At 48.3% G+C, this 24,501-nt stretch overlaps 3 protein-coding genes across 5 annotated transcripts in view; 2 read left to right on the forward strand and 1 right to left on the reverse strand.

The window, feature by feature from the left end:
- Positions 1-1,697, forward strand: part of fbxo18 (F-box DNA helicase 1) — a 51,481-nt gene extending 49,784 nt beyond the window's left edge. For both annotated transcript variants that reach the window (XM_079734486.1, XM_079734487.1), the window contains exon 21: positions 1,535-1,697. In XM_079734486.1, the coding sequence (XP_079590612.1) occupies positions 1,535-1,690 (156 nt within the window). In that variant the 3' untranslated portion in view covers positions 1,691-1,697. The remainder of the gene's footprint in view (positions 1-1,534) is intronic.
- Positions 1,698-1,830: 133 nt separating this feature from the next.
- il15ra (interleukin 15 receptor subunit alpha) lies at positions 1,831-9,259 on the reverse strand. Its single transcript, XM_079734494.1, has 7 exons — positions 8,610-9,259; positions 7,315-7,518; positions 6,364-6,420; positions 4,718-4,997; positions 3,895-3,975; positions 3,367-3,436; positions 1,831-3,167 (listed from the first exon to the last, which is right to left on the reverse strand). Exons 1-5 carry the CDS (start codon positions 8,737-8,739, stop codon positions 3,951-3,953), a joined length of 696 nt encoding a protein of 231 aa, XP_079590620.1. The 5' UTR covers positions 8,740-9,259; the 3' UTR covers positions 1,831-3,167; positions 3,367-3,436; positions 3,895-3,950.
- Positions 9,260-9,679: 420 nt separating this feature from the next.
- Positions 9,680-22,677, forward strand: rbm17 (RNA binding motif protein 17). 2 transcript variants are annotated; one of them, XM_079734493.1, is made up of 13 exons: positions 9,680-9,986; positions 10,445-10,593; positions 10,978-11,088; positions 11,323-11,489; positions 12,175-12,290; positions 13,530-13,580; positions 14,103-14,247; positions 16,992-17,143; positions 17,511-17,555; positions 17,920-17,996; positions 18,675-18,773; positions 19,045-19,117; positions 22,315-22,677. In XM_079734493.1, the coding sequence occupies exons 2-13, from the start codon at positions 10,471-10,473 to the stop codon at positions 22,416-22,418; spliced, it is 1,263 nt and encodes a 420-aa protein (XP_079590619.1). In that variant the 5' UTR covers positions 9,680-9,986; positions 10,445-10,470; the 3' UTR covers positions 22,419-22,677. The 2 variants fall into 2 exon arrangements, with proteins under 2 accessions (XP_079590619.1, XP_079590618.1); XM_079734492.1 differs by having other exon boundaries at positions 9,687-9,986; positions 10,972-11,088.
- The last annotated feature ends 1,824 nt before the right edge of the window (positions 22,678-24,501 follow it).

The raw sequence follows: 24,501 nt of genomic DNA on the forward strand, positions 1-24,501 counted from the left end.
CATTTCTGTGGTATACTGAGGGAAGAATCGGTTTTGTACACGCCGTGGTATTTGTTGCGTGAAACGCTTGAGACTAGCACAGGGGTACCCAACCTGCGGGTCGCGACCCCACTCGGGGTCCCCTGATTTGCGTATGGGTTTCGCACGAGACAGCTGTAGTGCTTTGGTGATCCATTTTAGCAAACCTTTGTTATTCTCAAAGGCCTTCGGGAGATCTTATCGAGTTCCTGCTTCAGCTGTGTTTTTTAGTTTTGTGTGGGGATGCAAACACCCTTTCTATGGTTTACTGACGGAAGAATGTGATACATGTGGTGGCATGTTTTTTTTTTGGGCTAGCTCAGGATCCTATCGCCTTCCTGTTTCTACAAACTGAATGCCTTTTTTGATTTGTAACCAAGAGTGCGATTAAGTTCATCAGATATCGATATAAGTTTTGTGTGGGATGCAAACACCAGCGCTGTGGTTTAGAGGGAAGAATCAGTCTGATACATGTGGTGGCATGTTTTGTGTGAGGCGCTTGAGACTAGCACAGGGGTTCCCAACCTGCGGGTCGCGACCCCACTCGGGCTTCCCTGATTTGCATACGGGGTCGCAGGAAATGTGTGACCCTAGCTCGAGAGTTTCGATTTTTTCATTTTGGCAAACCGCTTTTTCTCATACTTTCTCAGGATCTTATTGACTTAAGTGCAATTAATGCAAACTGTCTTTTCTCACCAAGAGGGTGATTAAGTTCAGCGGAAATTAATCATCAACGCCAGATGGTTATAGGGTGAAAACTGTGTGAATGCAGAAGCAGAAAACGAGGCAAAGGGCCAAAAAGGTTGTGAAACATTGAAGAAGCATGTATTATTAGGAAAGCCGAAGCTAAGATCTTCCTGAGACAGTCGTTGAGCTTATTTTTGGACAGTTGTTTTCTCTTACATTCCTTCTCTCATTCTGGTTCTCTCTCTCTCACACACTCTATTGGGCTCTCTCGTTCTCTCTCTCGCTCGTTTTCTCTCCGTTCTTTCTCTCTCGTCTTCTCTCTCTGTCTCTCTCGTTCTGTCGGTCTCTCTCTCTCGTTCTCTCTCTCGTTCTTTCTCTTGTTTTCTCTCGTTCTCTCTCGTCTTCGCTCTCTTGCTCTCGCTCTCTCTCGTTCTCTCTCTCATTCTCTCTCGCTCTCGTTCTCTCTTGTTCTCTCTCATTCTCTCGCTCTCTCGTTTTCTCTCGTTCTCCCTCTCTCGTTCTCTCTCTCGCTCGTTTTCTCTCCGTTCTTTCTCTCTCGTCTTCTCTCTCTGTCTCTCTCGTTCTGTCGGTCTCTCTCTCTCGTTCTCTCTCTCGTTCTTTCTCTTGTTTTCTCTCGTTCTCTCTCGTCTTCGCTCTCTTGCTCTCGCTCTCTCTCGTTCTCTCTCTCATTCTCTCTCGCTCTCGTTCTCTCTCATTCTCTCGCTCTCTCGTTTTCTCTCGTTCTCCCTCTCTCGTTCTCTCTTTCTCGTTCTCTCTCTCTGTCTCTCTCTCTCGGCCTCTCTCTCTCTCTGTCTCTCTCTCTCTCCAGATGGACGGGGTGTCCCCGGGGGGCCTTTTGTGTGAACGGTGTGTTTGGAAGCGCGTAGGCCCCGTAGCGTTCCTCATGTCGGACGAGGCCCTGCCGGCGCCCACCAACCCGGAACGCCAGGACCTGCCCATCAACATGCTGCTGCTGGTCTTCTAACACACACGCGCACGTGCGCGCGCGCACACACACACACACACACACACACACACACAGCCACTCACTATGTGTGTGAATGTGTGTGTTCTAACTATGCCCTAGACTTCGTTACCATCCCAAATTTCAATAATGTTTACAGGTGTGTACAAACACTTTTATTGAGTTCATCTTGTAAATATCACCCCCATTGTGTGCTTCATGCAAGATTTATTGACCAATATAAAAAATAATTAATTAAAAAGGATTATAAAAAAAACTGCTGACTCTGAATAGACTCCAAATGACGCCCACTGTGAGTATCCAATGACCTGTCCTCAATGGCATTCAACTTAACTTTGCATGTGGATTAAAGACATTTTCCATTGACTGGACGCCACTAAAGCACAAAACAATAAATCCATCACCTTGCAGGCTTTGGGGGCAGGGTTCTTGTCCTCTCCCGGGATCAGAGTCCATTGCTACAGTTTATATTTCACCACAGCTGCCTTGTCTCATTTCCGTGGATTCTGCTCCCCATTCCTGAACTAGAGAGCGGGAATCCCCGGGCTGAGTGGTGGGGGGGGGGGGGGGGGGGGTCCATTTTGGTTCAAAATGGACGACAGCTGCCCTGGGTTACGAAAGCTCTCGTCCTGTTGGAACTCCATTCGGAAACAAAAAAAGGGATTGTTTTGTGTTGCAGGAAGTACAACGCAGTGCAGATCAGCCAATCGGCTGTGTTTTGTTTTGGCAGCCACTGTGGTCGTTTACACCAGAAACCAGTTCAATGCACTTCAATGACCTGTGTGTTCGCCATCGTCTCTGATCAGCCTTACAATCTCCGTCCCTTCGGCCTTAATGTCTCGTGGAGCCTATGGGAGGACATCCACCGTCTATATTCTGTGCTCACATTGCACCGCCATGGGAAAAGAAGAAAAAAAGCAACAATTTGCTCAATCTTTGGGATTTCTTTTCCATGAAGGTGTTTTACACACTCCTGTGTGCGTGCGTGCGTGCGTGCGTGCGTGCGTGCGTGCGTGCGTGCGTGCGTGCGTGCGTGATGGCAGATTCTTGCTCGGTTGACTGCCTGCCGGTATGTCTCTGCAGTCCGTGCTTGCCTCCCTGCTTGTTCACTCTCGCCAGCGCCCCATGGTGTAGGCGCCCGCATGATATATGTGAGGGCGTCTCTTCTCTCCCTCTGACCCAAGGCTCGCTCGCTCTCCCCTCCTCTCTCTCCCTTTCTTTCTTTCTCTCTCACTCACTCTCTCTCCCTTTCTTCCTCTCTCTCGCTCTCGCTACCCTCAGCCTCTGCGTCGCATGACTCCGTGTACGTTTGGCGGTTTCCACGGCGCTGCGGTGGCGGCGGCCGCGGCGGCGATGCTACGAAGGGGGTTCGGCCGAGGCGGAGGCGGAGGGAGGCGGCGGGACTGTGGGCTTCAAGGGCATCGCTTCGGGGGACGTTGGTTCGGCACTTCCGGTGGGACGGTTCGCGCTCCTTTTCCTGTGGAATGAAGTTTAAAAAAAAAAAGATTAATAATTAACTAAATTATTAATTAACTAAAATAAATAAATTGATTTGAACTGCCGTTTATTTAAAATTAAAATTGAAAAATGTCAAAGTTTAAATATATTGTGTATTTCCGAGCGACTTCAAAAACAAAATGGAGTGCTCCAAGACATTGTGAAGAGGGGCGTTTTACCATCTCCAGCGGCAGAAGAAAAGTCCCAGAATAGCACTGATGAGTAATAAGGCTGCTAGGCCTAATCCCGCTGTAGAAACAATAAATCATCTATTAAATGCATGCGGGACCTCCGGTTGAGTTATAAGTTGTCTCAAATTCCAGATGGTCTTTCCTTGCATTGATCAACGTTTGATCAGTGCAAGGAATATGTTAAGCAATTAAGTCTACTGGAAACAACTTTCAGGAATATGGATTGCACACGTGCACACACACACACACAGCTTTCCTCAGCAGGCAGCATGGAATGTGGTTTAGCTGGATTCCAAGGGCAGAATGTGTCCGAACCGAACACCAAAACGCAAGTGCGACTAAAGTGAACACTGGATTAAGGCGTACCGCCTTATTTATTTTTTTAATATATACTTAAATAGAATTCTATATGTGTTTTTCATATCGTTTCGAGAAAAGGGTCTGTGAGACACAGTTTGGTACAAGTGCCCCTTCATTCTGTTTGTTCAATTCGTAGAATATCAAAGAGCCACTTACTGGGGACTCCTGCTCCAGAAAACCCCAAAGGAGAGCCCGGGGCTAGGGGCTCCGGGCTAACCGGGGTGCTTGAAGGGACCTCTGCTCTCGGTTTAAAAGGAATCAGAATCAGCAGAGAACGCCATGTCCATCACCATCACCCATGTGAATATCTCTTTATATACAGACATATAGCGTAGATCTATATATATATATATATAGACAGTGTATATCTAGATACCGACATTTAGTGTAGATCTATATCTGTACAGTCACTTATTGTATATATATATACAGTCACGCACCGTATATCAATATACAAACAATAATATATAGAAACGTAGTTTATATCTATATACAGACACGTAGCATATATCTATATCTGTTCAGTCACGTACCATAAATCTATATACAGTCATGTACTGTATATCTATATACAGTCACGTACCGTATATCAATATACAGTGACGTAGCGTATATCTCTAACGACGTGTATATCTATGTATCTATATACAGATACTTAGTGTATATCTATATATCTATATAGACATGTAGCGTATATCTATAGCTATGTACAGAAACGCACCGTATATTTATATACAGTCACGTAGCGCATATCTATATATTCAGTCATGTAGTGTATATCTATATATAGACACATACTGTGTGTCTGTGTACAGTCACTATTCAGTCATTTAGCAGGTGCTTCTTTCACAAAGACCATTCAGTGAGGTCCGGTTACGGGTTGGGTTAGACCAACGGGGTCTGAACCAAGAACCCTACGGGCCGGGACTCTTAAGCACCCTGACCACCAGAACCCCCTACCCCACCCAGCCTAGCTTACCTTGCAAAGGGCTTGTGGTTGTGGTGGGAGTGGAGGTGCTGGTGGTGGGAGTGGAGGTGGTTGTGGAGCTGGTGGTGGTGGGAGTGGAGGTGGTTGTGGAGCTGGTGGTGGTGGTGGTGGTGGTGGGGATGGGAGTGCTGGTGGTGGTGGGGGGGGGCGGGGGAGGTTGTCAGCACCGGGTCTGCATGGGTCGTCGTCGGGCCGACGGGGGCTCCATCCCATTGGATGCTGGTCGGGAGGGTCGGCTGGTGAATCCCTCGGTTGGCGGTGCTCTCTGGAGCTATTGAAGGAAGGCACGTGCTGAATGACTCACTAGCTAAGTGTTACTCAAATGGGGGTACTGCAGGAGGCACTCATAATTCTGGAGGAATATATTGTAACAGGATTCAACTCTACATGAATCCCGTTAGCAAGGTGAAACGCCAGGGTAGGGCCCAGGCGTTCTTTTGAGGGGAGAAATAAGCCAACAGTTGCATGAAGCACAGGCCCATGTTTCTCCCTAAATTGTCTTTAGTTTCACTCTTTTTTATGTTGATGTTAATAATAAGTGAAGGGGGGACCTCACTAACCACCACCAGTGTGTAGCACCCACTTGGGTGATGCACAGCAGCCAATCTGCGCCAGAACGCTCACCACACACAGACTTGAGGTAGAGAGTCAGGGAATAAACGAGTCAGCCAATCATACAGGAGGATGATTAGGGGGCCAGATTGAATGAGCCTGGTTGGGCCAGGACACCGGGGAAAGCCCCTACTCTTTGCAATAAGTGCCCTGGGATCTTTTATGACCTCAGTGAGTCAGGACCTCGGTATGACGTCTCCTCCGAAGGACGCCAAAAGAATACACAGACATTGCTTATGTTCATTTGTTCCACTAGCTGACAGCAACATATTAGCTCCCTGCATGGAGGGCTTAGTTTCAGGTAGTGAACCTTCCCAGTCGAACCAAAAAAACAAAGTATGCCAAGGACAGCAAAATCTAGAATCTAGCAGCTCTTTCCCTTGGAGCAGTGCACTCAAGCAGGCAGGAAGTAGGGCTTTATCCGTCAATGGGTTTCCCATGGTAAACAACATCTACGCTTTTGAAACGTGGCTCTCTTGGAGAGAACACGGTCGTGGGCCCAACGTTCAAACTCCACCGTGTTGCATATACGTAGCAGTGGTTCTCAAACTGTTTCTACTAGTGGACCCCCTCTAAGATATTTTTCAGCTGAGGACCCCCTAGACCAGCACAAAACATAAATTATTATGATCATGTGTGTTCTATTTGGCGTTGTTAATTTGGCATTGTAAACTAAAGGGGCCTGTGCTTCATGCAACTGTTGGCTAGTATCTCCAAACAAAGGAAGCACAACGCCAAAGGGGGGACTAGAGCATGTAGAGGAGAATTCCATTGAAAAAAAGTTGTTCCTTCCTTCCTGATATGCTTTTCTATTCACCGATTCACCTCTCTCCTTGTTTTAGGATTTACATTTCAACCACTTGTCCATTTTCTCGATTTCATATTGTATTGCTTGAAGAATTGAAACTCGGTGAAAAAAAATGAAGTACCCCCGGCAGTACTCCAAATGAGCCCTCAGGGTACGCGTACCCCCATTTGAGAACCACTGGCATATAGGTGCAGAAATGGGTGCTCAGTGCACTTACTGTGGGGCGTTGGGTTGACATCTGGCGGCTTGTTGGTAATCACAATTCTGGGGTCCGCTGAAAAACACGGCCATTCGAAATGTGATCAAGAAGGACATGAAGGGAGACAAGAAGTAAACAGTAAATATATAAGTAAAGTAGTAAAGAGTAAATATATAATTCAAGTAGTCACCAGTAAACATAGTAAATACTGTATGTAAATCAAGTATTAAACATTAAACATCTGTTTGAAATGGATATATAATGTATGTACATTTAATGTACACACTTATTGTATGTTGTACGTCCTTGCACTTAAATATAGTACTTAGCATGGTGTAGCGTCTTGTTCTAGCTATCTTTGTCATACACGGGAATGGTTTAACCTAGTGATTGTTAGTGCTTGGCACTTGGTTCTATGAACATCCTTACTGTACCGACAGCGATATATTGTTTCTCTTTCTTCTTACAAATGTACTTGTAAGTTGCTTTTGATAAAAGCTGCTGCTAAACAAGCCCTATATCGATTTCAAGTAGACTGATAGAATTACACGCCTTGTACTTCAGAATGCACCATGGACTTTTTCTTGGTCTCAAGAGAGTAGTAGTCACGTAAAATACTAAACCTAACCTAACCTCAAATAAACTCTGTTTTCACATGGGGGCAGTTAGCCTTTATTGACACATCCAGATTAAACTTCATGCAGCACCACTACTATGAACTTTGCTGCCACTAATAAAACCATGAAACACTATTAAACAAGCTCCTCAATCCTAGGCCACAGGCCCCGACACCAGGGCTGCAGCTGGAGGCTATTGAACAGTGCAGCTCAGTCGACGCCTAGTCAGTATATATATATATATATATATATATATGCATGCGAGAACTGGGCCGCATCGCGTCGCTCATTACAGATTTTCGTTGAGTGTCCAAAGAGGAGGGAATAAGAGATGAGTGCTTGTTCGCCTTACGGATGCATTCGAGAGTCGGTGTGCTCCACTTCTGAATCCTGTCAGCCACCGTGCACTTGGCCAGGTTGGAGGTGCCGGCTTTCCTCACGTAGTTTACCACGCACTTGTAGCGGAAGCGGCTCTCGTTGGTGCAGCAGTTAACAGCGGCGGGTTTTTCGGTTAGATTCAGCTTCGGGGGTTGTGGGCAGTTGCACTCGCACGGGTCTATGGGCGGGGGGGCAGGGGGGACACATGTATGTGAATACACACACGCATGCAATCGCGCGCAGACGCACAGGGAAACAGACAGACACACACGCATGAACGAACACGCACGCACGCACCCACACACACAAACAATCACACACACACAAAAACGCACAGATTGTGTGAAAACACGCAATCGTGTGCAGACGCACAGGGACACACACACGTGTTACACGCCGCACACACAGACACACACACACACAAAAACGCACAAACACATACACACAAACATCACACATGTAGACATTAGTATGCTTATTTTTGAGTACATTAGAGTTGAACTTAATGACATCTATTGGGAGGTACCCTTTTTTAAAGTATATGTTAAATATAGTTTAAATGAAGCACAAAAAGTAAAAGTATATAATAACTTTTGTATTGCCTACCTAAATTAGAAAGGTAAGTGTGTGTTGTGGTTGCTGTTGTTTATGTGATTTCCCCGTGGACTCCAGACAAGCGTGTCAGATAAAGTTGCACTGTCACCACCGTCAGATAAAGTCACAAGTGAGTCGCCCTGTTTCCATGCGGACGTAAACAACAGCCGAGCCGAGACAGACCAGTAAAAGACATACTGGGAGAAGTACTGGGACGCTTTGAGAGCAATGGTCTGCACATGCTGAAATGCATCCCAGACGTTTTGGCGTCCAGGATGTATTTCAAGAAACGTCCCACGCCTGAAGGCATGGTCTTGACCCCTAATAGGTAAGAAATGAACAGGCACGCAGTTTACGCGTGCGACTCGCATGCAGATGAACATTAGGCCCTCTGACGTCACTCAATTGTGTCGAAAAAATTCATTGTTAAAAACGCTTAATTCATGGGACTAAAGAACTCACTGGCGGTCGTTATGTTAACGTGAGTCTGATCTGATCAGACGTTTTGCAATATAAAACAATATTGTTACAGAATTTGTGAGCTAATTTTTGTTTTTACGTTTCGCTCTCCTGGTCGGAACTTCTGATCCACATTTAAAAAAACTCAAAGCGATTCAAAAGTCTCAAATCACCCTTTGATGAGACTCAAAAAAGACTCAAATAAGTCCAACTTACCCCCTGCGTTTTGCTCCACCGTGGCAGCCTCCAACAGACATGCAGACAGCAGCAGCAGCAGCAGCAGCAGCCGCTCGGAACGCCAGCCCCGACACCCCGACGCGCAGAACGCAGAACACCTGATCGACATACAGAGGGATGAGTGTGGCCGTCATCGCTGCTGGGGCTTCTTCAGTGGAGCTTTCACTTCTGAGCGGGAGTTGCTTGTTGACCTGGTGCTGTCACTCAGTGGGCGGGGCTTTGTGGGTGTTGCTAGATGTGTTGCGCACATTTACGCCCTTGAGACTGGGTAGCCCCACCCATTCTGCCGGCTGGAGAGGGTTTGGAGAAGAGCAATACTTTTCTATCTAGTTTCGATACTTTTTTGCGGGAGCCAATCACCAAACTGGTGATTTCCCGTTTTCCCCCTGGCGCGCTATTGGCTGGTTTAACATAATGACGACAGGGAAGCGACGGCAAGCAGCCAACTGCGTACAGAGTCATTTCCACTAAGCCCATTGATCACGCGTCTTGTGCTGAAGAAAATGACAGCAGTGTCCCCAGACCACGCTTGGTCTGGCAATAGCCAGGCCAGATAAACCTTCTTTAATAGGTCCTTGAGATAAACCCCTGACCGTTTTGACACTTTACCGTAATATTCCCAGTAAACCCCTGAAAGTTTCCGAGCGCCCAGATGCTGGAACGGCGGTAACGTTCAGAATCAGAATCAGAATTACTTTTATTACATCTTATTGTACAAGTATACAAGAGTTCAATTCATAGGCTTGGTTCCTCAACAGCCAAGTAGCAGCCACAATACAAGATAAAGTAATAAAGATAAGTAAAAATATGAAATGTAAAAAATAAGTTAAAATAAGTAGCATCATAGATAAAAAAATATATATCTTTTATCTTTTATATTTTTTGTTTTATCTTCACACGTGCCCCTTGAGCTGTGATGTCCAGGCTAAGTCTTTTAGTGCACCTCGACTTTTGGTCATATTTATGAAGAATATGGCATTGCTGCGTTAAATCCATCCATCCTTTTTGAATCGACGACCGGCTGGTCCTCCAACCGCCAGGAGGCGAACGGTCCTTCCAAGATTCCAGGGTCGGAACGTACAGTGGGCGGGGCCTTCCTCGGTTACCAACGAATCCGCGTTCGGATACTGACAGGAGCGGCCCGCCTAGTGCGCGATCCAACCGCTGATTGGATGCTCCGGGAGGAGAGGCGCCGCGAACTGTACCTTACGACCCTGCGGTCCTTCCGAAGACCTCCTTCCGCTGAGTTCCGGTAAACATCTCCGTGCGACGAGTGTGTCGGTGGAGACACAACAGAGTTTGGCACTGGTGCACCATCAATTCCCTGTAACTGACACCTGAATATTTCTACATCCGGTGCGTACAAATCTTTAACCTTTAAGTGGCCATCCATGTCTCCGTGCGTCCATGCAGCACATGTGGCCGGTGTTGTTTTTTTTTTGGGGGGGGAGGTGGTCTGCAGCTAACCCGCTAACGCTGGCTGGTCGGCTCCTCTGGTTGGAGATCCTCCATAACACAGTGTGTCAACACACACACGTCATACACACACGCACACACATGCATATACTTGCACACACACACACACACACTAACACACTCAAAGTAAACACGCTTGCACTCTGCGAAACCAGTATATTGCTGGGTTGAATGATACCGTCTGGTTGAAATGCATTGAAGCGTCGGACGAGAGGCTGCCACTCAAACCCATTGTCTCAATCCCCTCCCATGCTCTGGTTCTGCTCATGTTGGGGTTTTGATAATGAAGCGGGATGATGATGGAAGACGATAAAACGCCCGTTCCCTGTGTCCCCCAGCCGGACAGACGCACCACAGCTCAGCCATGTCTCTCTATGACGACCTGGGGGTGGCGGCCAACGATACCAAGACGGAAGGCTGGTCCAAGAACTTCAAGCTCCTTCAGTCTCAGCTGAAGGTGAAGAAAGCGGCGCTGACCCAAGCAAAGGTACGACCCTGTGTCCGATCGTCTTCATCCTTCCATCGTCCAACGTGTCCTTAATCGGGCTGATTCTGTTCTCCTTTATATTCAACCTTGTGCGATTGATATGTTAGCATAGGTCTGAGTTGATTAGTACATATTAATTGTGTGTGTGTGTTTTTGTGTGTGTGTGTGTTTTTATATGTGTGCGTGGGTGTGGGTTTGTATATGTGTGTGCGTGTTTGTATATGTGTGTGCGTGTTTGTTTGTCTGTGTGTATGTTTGTTTATGTGTGTACGTGTGTGTTTGTATACTTTGTGTGTGTGTGTGTGTGTGTTTGTATATGTTTGTGTTTGCTTGCTTGCTTGTGTGTGTGTGTGTGTGTGTGTGGCTGCGCGTGCACAGACCCAGCGCATGAAGCAGACCACGGTTCTGGCGCCCGTCATTGACCTGAAAAGAGGCGGTCCCGTGGACGACCGGCAGATCGCCGACACACCGCCGCACATCGCCGCCAGCCTCAAGGTAGCTTCGCCGTTCCCTCCCCTGTCATTGCGTCACAGGGGGGGGAACAAATTCTACATGTTGCAACAAATTCTACATGTTGCGTGACACAATTAATCCATCCTTCTCGGAAATTCTGGAGATCTTAGCTTCGGCTTACCTAATAATAACAAGAAAAGAGGTTGAGCTGCTATCATGCGTGACTGAAGCTTACAAAAACTCTTGACACCCAACCCAACCCCCCCCCCCCCCCAGGACACGGTGCCGGCGGGCTTCTCCCCCGGCGACGCCCTTGTGCCCCTGGCCGACGAGTACGACCCCATGTTTCCCAACGACTACGAGAAGGTCATCAAGAGGCATCGCGAGGAACGGCAGCGCCAGCGGGAGCTGGAGAGACTCAAGGAGATCGACGAGAGAGACAAGTAGGGCCCCCTCACGCTGTTCCGTCCTCATTCACGCGGTTCTCTCCTCGCTCCCGCTGTTATCTCCTCTTCACGCTGTTCTCTCCTCCTCTCACTCTCTCTTTCCTCTTCACACTGCCTCTCCTCTTCACACAGTTCTCTCCTTCTCATGCTGTCTCTCCTGTTCACACTGTCTCTCCCCTTCGCGCTGTTCTCTCCTTATTCACTTTGTTCTCTCCTCTTCCCGCTGTTCTCTCCTCGCTCACGCTGTCTCCTCTTCACACTGATCTCTCCTCCTGACGTGGTCTCTCCTCTTCACACTGTCTCTCCTCTTCACGCTGCTCTCTCCTCGCTCACGCGGTTCTCTCCTCTTCACGCGGTCTCTCCTCAACGGGTTCTGTCAACGTTCGGGCTGTGTCATTACACAGATAGGCACGCAGTAACACGCACACACAGACACACAAGCATACGCACACACACAAAAGACGAATGCGCACACACACATGTGCACACACACACCGAGACACAAAGACCCGTGCACACACACACACACACATGCGCACAGACATACGCACAGACAGACACGCATGCACAGACAGGTGTACACGTGCACAGATGGAGAAGGGACAGATATGGAATAAGAAAACCAGTTTGCCTTCCTGTGCGAGCGTGTCATGGTGTATGTGCTCGTCGCTTATGTCGACAGGAAGAGGAAGGACCCACGCCAAGAGGGCGTGGCCCCCAGTGGGTTTTCCCGCTTCCCGGCGGCGGAGGGGGACTCCGACGATGAGGACGACTACGAGAAGGAGAGGAGGAAGAGAGGTGGGTGTCCCCAGGGCATGGAACAACAGAGGGGGGACGGGGCTGACTGATTGATTGAGGCCCCGTTCATACGAAGGGAAAACGCAAATACTCCCACGCGGTTTGGCCTCTCATTTACCCGACGCCCAGTTTTTATCAGAGAAAAACGATTATTTCTAAAAATTCCGGCCGAAGTGGAGATTTCTGAGAACGCAGGCTATGTGTTGTCGTGTCAACTGGGAGAAACTGGGTTTTAGGTTCTCAAGCGTCACATTATGCGCCAGAAAATGGGCCCGTGGTCGCATTTTCTACAAACGTCATGTGAGCGCCCGCTGTCTGCCCACACGAACGAAATTCGCGCCATACAGGGGGATTATTTGTTTATCAACACGGCAGATGTGTTGCGCAGAATGATCGCAAAAAGAACATTTGTTTGACAGGTTGCCATGGTTCTCTCTGTGTGGTTAATTTGCAGTTGCGGTGTTGTCAGCTTACTGTTACATTAAACTGTAATCAGAAAAGGCGGTTGTATGCTATAGACCCTATAGTATCTGTCGTATAAAGGCTGGGACGAATTTCAAATTATAAATAGTTACACTTTATGTTGAAAGTATAGACCGTCGCGATTCCCATTGAAACAAATGTGATTATTCTTCAAAACGTAAATAGTAGAAAATTAATTGAAAGGTTTGAAAGGAACAGGAATTTGCTCCAGTTATTCGTTGTTGTTGATTCTGAGGATTCTGATTGGCTTGCATGGCTTTATCCTTCTCCCTACACTGCAGCCCATAGGTTTGGCATGGTTATAATGGCGCTCAAAGGCATATTTATGCGGGTTGATGTAAATGACAACTTCTCTGAAAACGATGTGTGCACAATGTTATTTTTGAAAACGGAGGGTGGGAAATATTGTTTTCTCTAAATACCCTGCTATGTATAAACGTGGCCTGAGTCATCTCAAAGACATCAATCTGTCACTGAACCCAACCTTAGATATATCCGAGCCGCTGATTAAATACCGGTTATTGTGGTCAATGTTGTAGAGATGTTATTGCCTTAAATGGTTAAATTGACGCCTGACCTTGCATCCTTTGCGGGTATCCAACATTTTATTTAAAATAGAACATTCAATGCTTTCACTACGAAAACAAATTCCACAAGTTGTTTATTTTATGTTATTATACCATTCCTGGACCATGATAAGAAGAATCCGCTATAATCCCGCCCCTCTCTCTCCTTCTCCCACTTCCTGTCTCTCAGCAATGGGCGGGGCCGCCATCGCGCCTCCTTCTTCGTTGGTGGATAGAGACGGTGAGTACCTTCCTCCGGGGACATGGGCTCTGCTCTGTCTCTGTGGAGTGTGTTGAAAGGCTGTGCAGTGCAGCCTGGCCCCTCAAGAGGCTGCATGGTGTCTTCTATACCGTGTAGCCACCAGGGGGCAGCACCTTCAATGTGAACTGCGGCACTCGCATCCTCTTTTTATTATTTGTAGATATATAAAGATATAAAGTTTACAAATGCGTGGTTAAACCCAGGTGGCCCTCAAAATAACACCAGATAGGGGTCTGCTATCTGACCAGGGCTTAGTAGACTAGACCAAGGCTAGAAGGTCTGCTACTCTACCCTGGTTCATAACAGCTGCTGAACCCATCTCTGAAAGACAGAGACTCGCTCATTGAGAAAATGTTCTTCTATGTAGCATTGGCTGTACAGGTGTATCGTGTGTGTGTGTGTGTGTGTGTGTGTGTTATTCTCGCTCATTCTCTTCGTCTGTCTCTCTCTCTTTGTCTCTTTCTCTGCTGCTCTCGTCCTCACTCTCTCTTTCTCTCTCAGGCTCCGCCCCCTCAGCCTCGTTCTCCTATGAGGATGAGGCCCGCCCCCCCAGGGGGAAGGCTGCCATCCCCCCTCCCATGTACGAGGACTCTGATAGGCCGCGCTCCCCGCCTGGTCCCACCAACTCTTTCCTCGCCAACATGGGGTCAGTGGACACACACACACACACACACACACACACACACACACACACACACACACACACACACACACACACACACACACATTTACTTAAGAAAGACACACTCACTCTAAGAGATCACACACGCACTTAAGAATGACACACACACACTTAAGAATGACACACACACACACACATTTACTTAAGAAAGACACACTCACTCTAAGAAAGTCACACACTCTTAGAAAGACACACACGCACTTAAGAATGACACACACGCACTTAAGAATGACACACACACTCTTAAGAAAGACTCACTCACTCTAAGAAAGTCACACACACAGTCACTCTAAGAAAGACACACACACATACCACAGTTCCCGTTGCCCCCTGAAAAAAATGAGGAGGACCGAAAATTCGAAATGTCTCCGGTCAGAATGACCAATGGAAATAATTCTCTGCACAATTTGAATTGTGTTTGAATATGCTACAGTGGTCATTTGTTTAGCCAATTCATGTAAAACAAGGAGGGTTTTGATTGACCCGACCCGACCCGCCGATATTTCCCACCACCATCCTCGGGTCGGGCCGGGCCTTTGATCGAGAGTTTGTGTTTTTTTGTTTTTTTTTTAAGTCATTGCTTTATTGGCCTAATCTGAGGAGAAATCTATGCCATAAACAGAAATATTATAGGCTTTTATTACACGGGTCTTCTCAATGCCGTGGAACGCTCCGTTCACTTACGTGGGTAGTAGTCCGGTAACTTGTCAACCCCAGTGTCTTCGGTTGCTAAGCGACGTCAACGTCTTTGGCGGACTATTTCACTGCTGATCAACACTACGAATGCTGGTAACGAATAAATTGTAAAAAGACACACCATGTAAAGTTATTTTTTCGTTTTGGCAAGTAGCCGTGTAATAAGCGGGATAATGTGAAGAACGTTGTCGGTCATTATTGAAAATAACATTCCCGATAATGACCGGCGTTCTATACATTATTCCTTACATATATATTTAGCAGAGTAGGCCTAAGTAACAAATGTGTACAAAGTTACACATGTATTAAAAAAGATGTCGGGTTGAAATCGGGCACGGCCCTCATAACTAGGGCCCGACCGATATTGATTTTTGAGTGCCGATGCCGATTATTTTCAGAGAAAAATTACGATGACGATTTAATCGGCCGATTATAAAAAAAAAAAAAAAAGCATTACAAACTGCTTCACCAGTAGGCCCCTTGGTGAAGTAGTCCCAAACCTTGCTATGAGTCTTATCTGACATCTGCACCTCCCAATGTGCTGCGCTCGTGAGCAGTGAATAACACGTGCGCACTGAGCAGTATGGTCTCACCGTTAGAGTCTACAGTATAACAAATTAACATGGCCTCGGACCTAAAGAAAAACAGGCACAACATGCTCAAACAACGCGTCTTGTGTATATTGGTGAGGTAAGCGCGCAGCTGCCTGAGCGAGCGTGTTTTCATGTTGTACGGTAAAATTCGATCTCTTTTTTACTCCGGCTAAAGTTGCTAGTTAGCAAGGCTAGGTTAGCTTTACTGTATTTGAAGGGTAGTGGGGGGTTAGGTGTACTTTTCCTTTTTTAAGCATGACCTACACGTTTAAAAGGACCAATTGTTCATTACACAAACTAGTTATAAACTTACCGTGTGGGGAAGCTCTGCTCGGCTTATCCAATGAGCTCAGCACATTCAAGCTACATGCGCTCGGGTGTTGTGTCCAAAAATAAGTGCGGTGGGTGAGACTGAGAGCCTTTCTTAAGTAGAATGGAGTAGGAGGGCACTCTGCTGGATACTAAGCGCAATAACATTTCAAAAAAAAAAAAAATCGGTTGTAATCGGCGTCTTTTGGCAGATGTTGATTATTTTCAAAAAGGCTATAATCGGCCGATTAAATCGGCAGGCCGATGAATCGGTCGGGCCCTACTCATAACTACAGTTAATGTGTTGGGCCGGGCTCAGACCAGTGCAGGCTTGATTTTCTGGGCCCGATCTAAGCTCTAATAAAGACTGCTCAGCGAAACCGCCTTAGGGAAGGAAGTGTCACGGGACTTATGCGCATTGCAAGCAGCAGAGACGCTCTCGATACATTTGACTTTAAGTCAGCAGCGGCACGCTTCGCAGCTGCCAAATATCAAAAGAAGTAAGAAAAAAAACAACGTCAGAATGAAACCTTCCAGGTCACATGACCGGCACCAATTTGTTCTAGCGGAAACACTGACAAACACTCTAAGAAAGACACAGGGCGTGTGTCTTTCTTAGAGTGTTTGTCAGTGTTTCCGCACATTTAAGAAAGACAAGCACACACACACACACACACACACTTACAAAAGACACACACACACACTGAAAAAAAAGACACACTGAGGAAGACACACAGAAACGCTAAATGATTATCAATCGGAACAAGGCTTATCAATATTGGAGCTGATAAGACCATATGTCCTCTCAGACTCTGTTTTGGACGAGAAACATGACTTGCTTGTCCCTGTCCTCTTCTGTGTGTCTTTGTTATGGATGCATGATGTATGTATACGTCCTGTGTGTCTGCATAAGAACCTTGTTGTGTGCGAGCGTGTGTGTGTGTGTGGGCACTGTTCTTGATTTGTGTCTGGATTTGTATTTGTGTGACAGGTCTTTAGTGATGAGTGTATTGTGGGTGGGGTGGGCCTGTTCTCTTAATGTGTGTGTGGGCCTGATCCCTAAGTGTGTGTGTGTGTGTGTGTGTGTGTGTGTGTGTGTGTCTCTCTCAGGGGTACGGTGGCCCATAAGATCATGCAGAAGTACGGCTTCCGCGAGGGCCAGGGTCTGGGGAAGCACGAGCAGGGCCTGAGCACGGCGCTGTCGGTGGAGAAGACTAGCAAGAGGGGGGGCAAGATCATCATCGGGGACGCCGCCGAGAAACGTAAACACAGGGGCACACACACACACACACACACACACACACACGCACACGCGCACGCACACACACACACACACACACGTACACACACGCAAGGGCGGACACACAAAGGCACACAGGCAGACACGCACACGCATCCTAAAAGACACACACACGCATTCTAAAAGACACACACGCACATACGTACACACAGATAAGCACACACACGTACACACACTAAACACACAGGGACACACACGCACACGTTAAGAATGCTTAAGGCATGTTTGGCTGATGCAATAAGTAGGACATACTTGTCAGTGATATGGAATTGTGTGTGTGTGTGTGTGTGTGTGTGTGTGTGTGTGTGTGTGTGTGTGTGTGTGTACAGCGGGGTCCAGCCAGGCAGCAGCGGTCGAGGTCGGAGTTCCTCCAGGTTGGCCTCCATTTCCTTTCTTCCTGCCTGCATCACTTCCTGTCCCTCATCACTTCCTGTCCCGCCTCACTCCCTGCCCCAGCTCTATCGTGTCTATTGGTCTGCTCAAAGTTGTGTCTTCCGTTCGATGACATGGAGAGTAAGACGACACTTCAGCACATAACGGGCGATATGAACATGTATGTTCCCCGAAGTGACGGTTCAAATCCGAACCCAAAAACAAAGTGAGGCCCTTTTGAGACCGTCCCGTCAATCAAGGGCCAAAGCCCACCAATCAGAAGGAGCCCTCGCCAATGCATCGGACGCGACAGTCGTGGTTCAGCACCGGCGCTGACCCCGCCCTCTCTCTGTCTTGTCCAATCAGCAGACCCGGGCAAGAAGAGTGACCCCAACCCCCTGACAGAGATCCTGAAGTGTCCGACCAAGGTGGTGATCCTGAGGGTGAGACGGGGGCAGTGGGGGGGGGGGGCCGAGTGGTGTTCGTGTGTGTGGGAGATGTTTTGTGTGTGTGTGTCCGTGTGTGTGTGGGAGGTGTTCCGTGTGTGTGTGGGAGATGTTCTGTCCGTGTTCCCTGTTTGTGTGTGTGTGTGTGTGTGTGTGTGTGTGTGTGTGTGGTAGATGTTCTGTGTGGGATATTCTGTGTGTGTTTGTGTGTCGGTCCGTCTAGGAGATGTTCCCTGTGTGTGTGTGTCCGTGTGTGTGTGTGTGTGTGTCTGTCTGTGTGGGAGATGTTCTGTGTGTGTGGGAGATGTTCTCTGTGTGTGTCTGTGTGTCCGTGCGGTTAGATGTTCCCTGTGTGTGTGTGTGTGTGTGTGTGTGTGTGTGTGTGTGTGTCTGTGTGGGAGATGTTCTCTGTGTGTGTTTGTGTGTCTGTGTGGGAGATGTTCTCTGTGTGTGTTTGTGTGTCCGTGCAGGAGATGTTCCTTGTGTGTGTGTGTCCGTGTGTGTGTCTGTCTGTGTGGGAGATGTTCTCTGTGTGTGTTTGTGTGTCCGTGCGGGAGGTGTTCCCTGTGTGTGTGTGTGTGTGTGTGTGTGTGTGTGTGTGTGTGTGTGTGTCCGTGCGGGATGTACTCTGTCTGTGTGTGTTGTGTACCTGACGTGGGGGTCTTGGGTCTACAGAACATGGTGGGCCGGGGGGAGGTGGACGAAGACCTGGAGGGGGAGACCAAGGAGGAATGTGAGAAATACGGGAAGGTCATCAAGTGTGTCATCTTTGAAGTGAGTCAGAGACACACACACACACAACGCACAACCTATTGCTATTGTGTTATACTGACTGTAATTACACTGTCCTGTCGTTGCTGGTGTGGTCACTGTCGTTATTGGGGGTTGTTGTAGTTTGTTAATTCTGTTTATGGTTGTGTTACTCTCATTTGTGTAGTGGTTACTTTAGTCGTTGTTAGTGTTAGAGTACTGTTGACAATATGGTTGCTTATACGTGTGTGTGTGTGTGTGTTTGTGTGTGTGTCACCTGTCCGGACGCTCCCAGATTCCCGTGGTAACGGACGACGAGGCGGTCCGGATATTCCTGGAGTTCGAGAGAGTGGAGTCGGCCATCAAAGGTCAGTGGGGGCACTTCCTGTCCTGTTGTTAATGTTGTTTAGCCCTCAAAATAAGGATAACGTACATCCTGGCACGCTTTGAGCTCAAATGCATCCAAGGAAGGAAAATCGATTTGGATCGAAAAAGCAAACATTGTCCGTGAACAATTTTTTATATAAACCGGAAAACACATCGATCAAATCGCACTGCATTCACACCGCGCTTTTCTAACCAGTGTCCACGGAAAGCGCTTTACAACACTGCCTAGCATACACCCATTCACACACACATTCACGCACCGACGGCGGTGTCAGCAACGCAGGGCGGCAGCCAGCTTGTCGGGAGCAGGCACCTTGACACTCCGCGGCCGGGGATCGAACTAGCAACCTTCTGGTTACAAACCCAACTGCTCTACCTCCTGAGCCACAGGCCGCCCATCAACGAGGCTCTGTTATAAATAGAGTAATAATATACTGCCCTACGGGGCCCTGGGGGGGAATGCGGCGGTGTTTACAGGTCCTGAATCGCCGCGTCACCATAGTTACCAAAACAGCCCGGCCTGTCATTTTGAAGGATTACCGCCGGCCGACTTGGTCCCATGACCCGCTTGTTGACCTGCGAGGCCGCTGGAGTCATGCGGCGTCCGGGGCGTGCGTCTCTCTGCGGGTTCTCAGGAGAGGACCTGTTGTAGTGTGAGGACCGAGGGGGGCAACCACCTTCTGGGGACCGGAGCCCGGTTCGCCCCCTTCTGGGGACCGGATCTTGGGTCACTGGCAGACCCCCTTCTGGGTAACGGTCCCTACTGCCCCAGGTTAGCTGTTAGCTCAGAGAGAGAGGTCTTTACCCAAGCCAAAGGCTACGGGCCGCAGGCGGGTGTCGGGGCTCGAGAGCTCCACACCCGATGCGAAAGGCACTGGGTTTGATTCCCCGATCCCCGACCTGCTCCGGGAGGGCTTCAGTATCCACCGCAGGAGACGCTAGATAAACGCTGGAGTTAGCTCAGTGGTTAAGGCGGTGGTCTTTACCGTCAGTGTTTCTGAGGCTGACCCTCTGGATGATAGCTTGTATAACAACGAGTGACGTAGCCATTGTATAACCGCTCCCCTGCCTAATGTGGGCTCCCAGTCTTAACTGGGACGGCCCAGAAACAAGGTGAGAGCGGGTTCCTCCCAGGAGGTGCTGTATCACAGCCCCGACCCAGCTTCTCTCTCTCTCTCTCTCTCTCTCACTCACTCACTCACTCACTCACTCACTCACTCACTCACTCACTCACTCACTCACTCACTCACTCACTCACTCACTCACTCACTCACTCACTCACTCACTCACTCACTCACTCACTCACCCACCCACCCACTGTTACTCCAGAATAACAATGACCCAGCAGAAGTCTTGAATGAACGGTGGCGCTAGGCTAAAGGCTAACCTGAAGAGGTTGCGCCACTTACAGTGGGGAAGCTTAACTAACATCTCACCTATAACCAAAGGGAAGCTACGCTAATGGCTAACCTGTCTGGCGACACTTCTCGTGCCCAATGGATAAAGAGCATGTGTGGGCATGTAGGCAGATATATTGGTTTGTGGAAAGATAAATAGATAAAAGATAATATTATTAGTATGTGCTACACGTGAACCTCCTGAAATGGCGCAATTTGATTGGTTCGCTATCTCGGGATATTTGGCAATATCCTGTGATTGAGATCTCAAACTCGTGATATCGTTTTCATGCGGTCGTCTCGTCACGCTTATAAAAACAAATAAACCGCTAATAAAAACAAATAAATCCCGGCAAAAAGTGTTATCTTGTTTATTTTTGGAGTGTTCACGTGTAGTATATACTTAAACAATTATTCACCTCAGGCTCCGTGAATAGTGGGGAATTCCCCACTATTCACGGAGCCTGAGGTCAAATAGCAGATGCTTTTGTACAAAGCAATTCACAGTGAGTCAGGGAGAAGGTTGCGCTTATCTTGCTCGAGGAGGCCTCCAGGTTGGGTTGCCTGAATCCGCACCGTGACCCAGAGCCTTCCGCTTCAGCCGCTTCATCTCCAGGCGTCGCACTCTCCCGCCTCCCGGTGTAACCTCCACACGCTCATTCACAAAACCCAATCGCCCCATCGCCCTTGACTCGATTGGGGGGGGGGGGGGGGCCGAGTGGTGTCCATGTGTGTGGGAGATGTTTTGTGTGTGTGTGTCCGTGTGTGTGTGGGAGGTGTTCCGTGTGTGTGTGGGAGATGTTCTGTCCGTGTTCCCTGTTTGTGTGTGTGTGTGTGTGTGTGTGTGTGTGTGTGTGTGGTAGATGTTCTGTGTGGGATATTCTGTGTGTGTTTGATTGTCATCGCTGCGGTCTTGACAAAATGCAGGCTGAATCACAGATAGAGTGATGTACGCGTTCACACACACACGCACGCACGCACATGCGACACACACACACGCGACACACACACACACAGATTCCTCGAAAGGCTGTGCCACTTCCTCGCACTCCCTGGACTGTAACATCTTATCTTTACAAGGAAAATTGTGAAAAAAAAGTGTGTGTGGGTACTACAGACACACTCGTATGTTTATACTACACATTTCAAACCCACACTGGGTCATCCCTAGATAAGGCCCGCTACTGTTGTACTCAACGTACTGGGGGAAGAACGGTGTGTATTATGGTCTGTGTGTTCCAGAGGTTCGGTGGCGCCTCAGTGTGACCAACTGAGCGCCTAGACCTCTTGAGTGTGTCCGACCGGCCTTTGGTTCCGCGGGCGCCTGATCGCTCCACACCATATGTTGTTGGCGTCTTTCCGAGAAGATGAGCCGGGTTTTACCCAGGGAATCCCAGTGACGATAGATATGTTAACAGATGATGGCTGTACACTCTGGCAACTCTCAAGTTTAAAACTTCTCTTAATCCAAGTCTTCTGTGCCTTTCTGTCTATCTTGACTTTGTCTGTCTCTCTTAACCTCTCCCTATTTCGCCCCCCTCCCCCCATATCTCACCCTCTCTGTATGTCTCTTTCCCTCACCATCTCCCCCATCTCCCTCTCTGCCTGTCTCTCTTTCCCTCCGTATCTCTCCCTCTCTCCCCCATATCTCACCCTCTATGTACGTCTCTCTCCCTCCTGGTGTTTCTCTCGGCCTGGCTCTCTTTACCTCCCCCTATCTCTCCCCCTCTCTGGACTGACTCTCTCTCCCTCCCCCTCCCTCCCTCTCTCCCCCCTTACAGCGGTGGTGGATCTGAACGGCCGGTACTTCGGGGGCCGCGTGGTGAAGGCCTGCTTCTACAACCTGGACAAGTTCAGGGTCCTGAACCTGGGGGAGGTGGTTTGAGGAGACCCCCCCCCCATGGAGAGAGAGAGAGAGACACACACACAGCAAAACACTGTTCCACACGTACACAAACCAAAACACTGTCTCACAGACACACACACACACACACACACACACACACACACACACACACACACACACACACACACACACACACACACACACACACACACACACACACAGCCCTTTGTAAATAACCAAGATGATCTCTTCTTTTTTTTTTATATGAACTGGCCAGCAGACTGTGTATTAAATGTTACACCCGTAAAGAAAACGGTTCTGTTTCTGTTCTGTCCGTTCACACACCTCTGCTCACCTTCACTGGGCTCCTCCCACCTTCATTAGGCTCCTTCCACCTCGACTGGGCTTCTCCCACGACCCGATCACAGGGCGATGTTATAGATGAAACAAGCCAGGCAGGTGGTGCATTCTGAGCTGTCAGAGGTGTGTGTGTGTGATGGCTGGTATAACCGGTGTGCCTTGATAAGTGAATGCAGCACAGATGTGCAGCCTGTCACTGGCCACAGTTGAGGCTGCATCAACCAGCCACACATTGGTTCCAAAAATAGGACCAAATACCGATGCATCATCTCCGATACTGTGTGTTCACACCCACGTGAATTCTGGGAAGGACTGTTTACTTTCGAGAGCCCAGCTCCACTCTCTGCTTCCGCTTTTCCCTTGTATTTTACTGCGCATATACTCCCGCATTCACTCCTCTGAAGCGTTTAGATAACTTAGATAACACACACCCACGTTCACACAGCTTCCCAGTAACCTGGCACTGGGACGTCACAACATGACCTCTGTCCTAGGGATGGTTTCCTCGGGGGACTTTCAGTCTTAACATAGACCGGGAGGAGGAGAGTGGAGCCTCATTACAGCCTTGCATAAGAGGAGACACACACACACCAATGCACTCGCACTCGGCTATGCACACACACACACACACACACACACTCGGTTACGCAAAGGTGTCCCCTGAGCTGGGAGAGCGAATGTCGTCATGGCGACTCCCAGCAGGGAAGAGGTTCTAGTTCAGAGAAGGGGAACGTTTAGCTGAGGGGGGGGGGGGGGGATCAAAGGTCAAGAGATAAGACGCTGTGTGTGTGTGTGTTGCCATGTTCATGCGAACAACAGGTTATCGCCCCAATATATGCTCACCTAATCTCGAACAGAAAGGCGTGTCTGTGTGTAAACTGTGACTCTATTCCATGTTAGTCAGTCTCTGTACAGTATGTGTGTGTGTGTGTGTGTGTGTGTGTCATTCCAGGTCAGAGTGGCTTGCTGACGGAGTAGGATCGGAGACCCTCTACCACACATGGTGCACACACACACACACACAAACACACGCCGTACACAGTGTACGCACAGTGTGGGTGACCCCAGGTCTGATCGTATGTCCACCCTGTGCTCAGGTTTTAACCAGAAGCTGACTTCTGGTTCTGAGGAGCCAACCTAGGCCTCTCTTCGTACAACACGTTCTACCCTTCTCCAGTGGAAAGGACTGATCCCCCCCATCCCCCACACACACTCCTCACTTACGCACACACACACACACACACACACACACACACACACACACACACACACACACACACACACACACACTTTGATAGTTAGTCAACATCTCAAATATCCCTTTTGGTTTAAACACGTAGCTTTGCGCGAGAGCTAAATCATGTTTTTAACAATGAGAAATTGCACCTACTTTGCACTACTGCTGGCTTATTCAGAAATTGGTTCATATTTTCATCATATTATCCAGTCAAAGCTGACCATTTCCATTTTTTTACTTTTATACTTTTTTTTAACCCGGGGCAGCAGATTCTGTGGCCTGGGCTTGTGTTACCGTTGACTTGATGTTGACGTGCGCCGGCGCTCGTGCGGTGCCGCCTGATGACGGCCCGGTTAGATGCCCGGTGACTCAATGCGTCCATCTGCGGTCAACTTAACCCCAACCGCTTTACATTATCCATACCGCGCTTCAGTGTCAATAAACCTTTCACCCCAATAAATAATCAAGAGTATAACTGAAACTAATGCGTGTTATAACCTAATAATGCACGCGATTACTCATCCA

This window comes from Pollachius pollachius (assembly GCF_949987615.1).
Source record: "Pollachius pollachius genome assembly, chromosome: 4".
Classification (NCBI taxonomy): domain Eukaryota; kingdom Metazoa; phylum Chordata; class Actinopteri; order Gadiformes; family Gadidae; genus Pollachius; species Pollachius pollachius.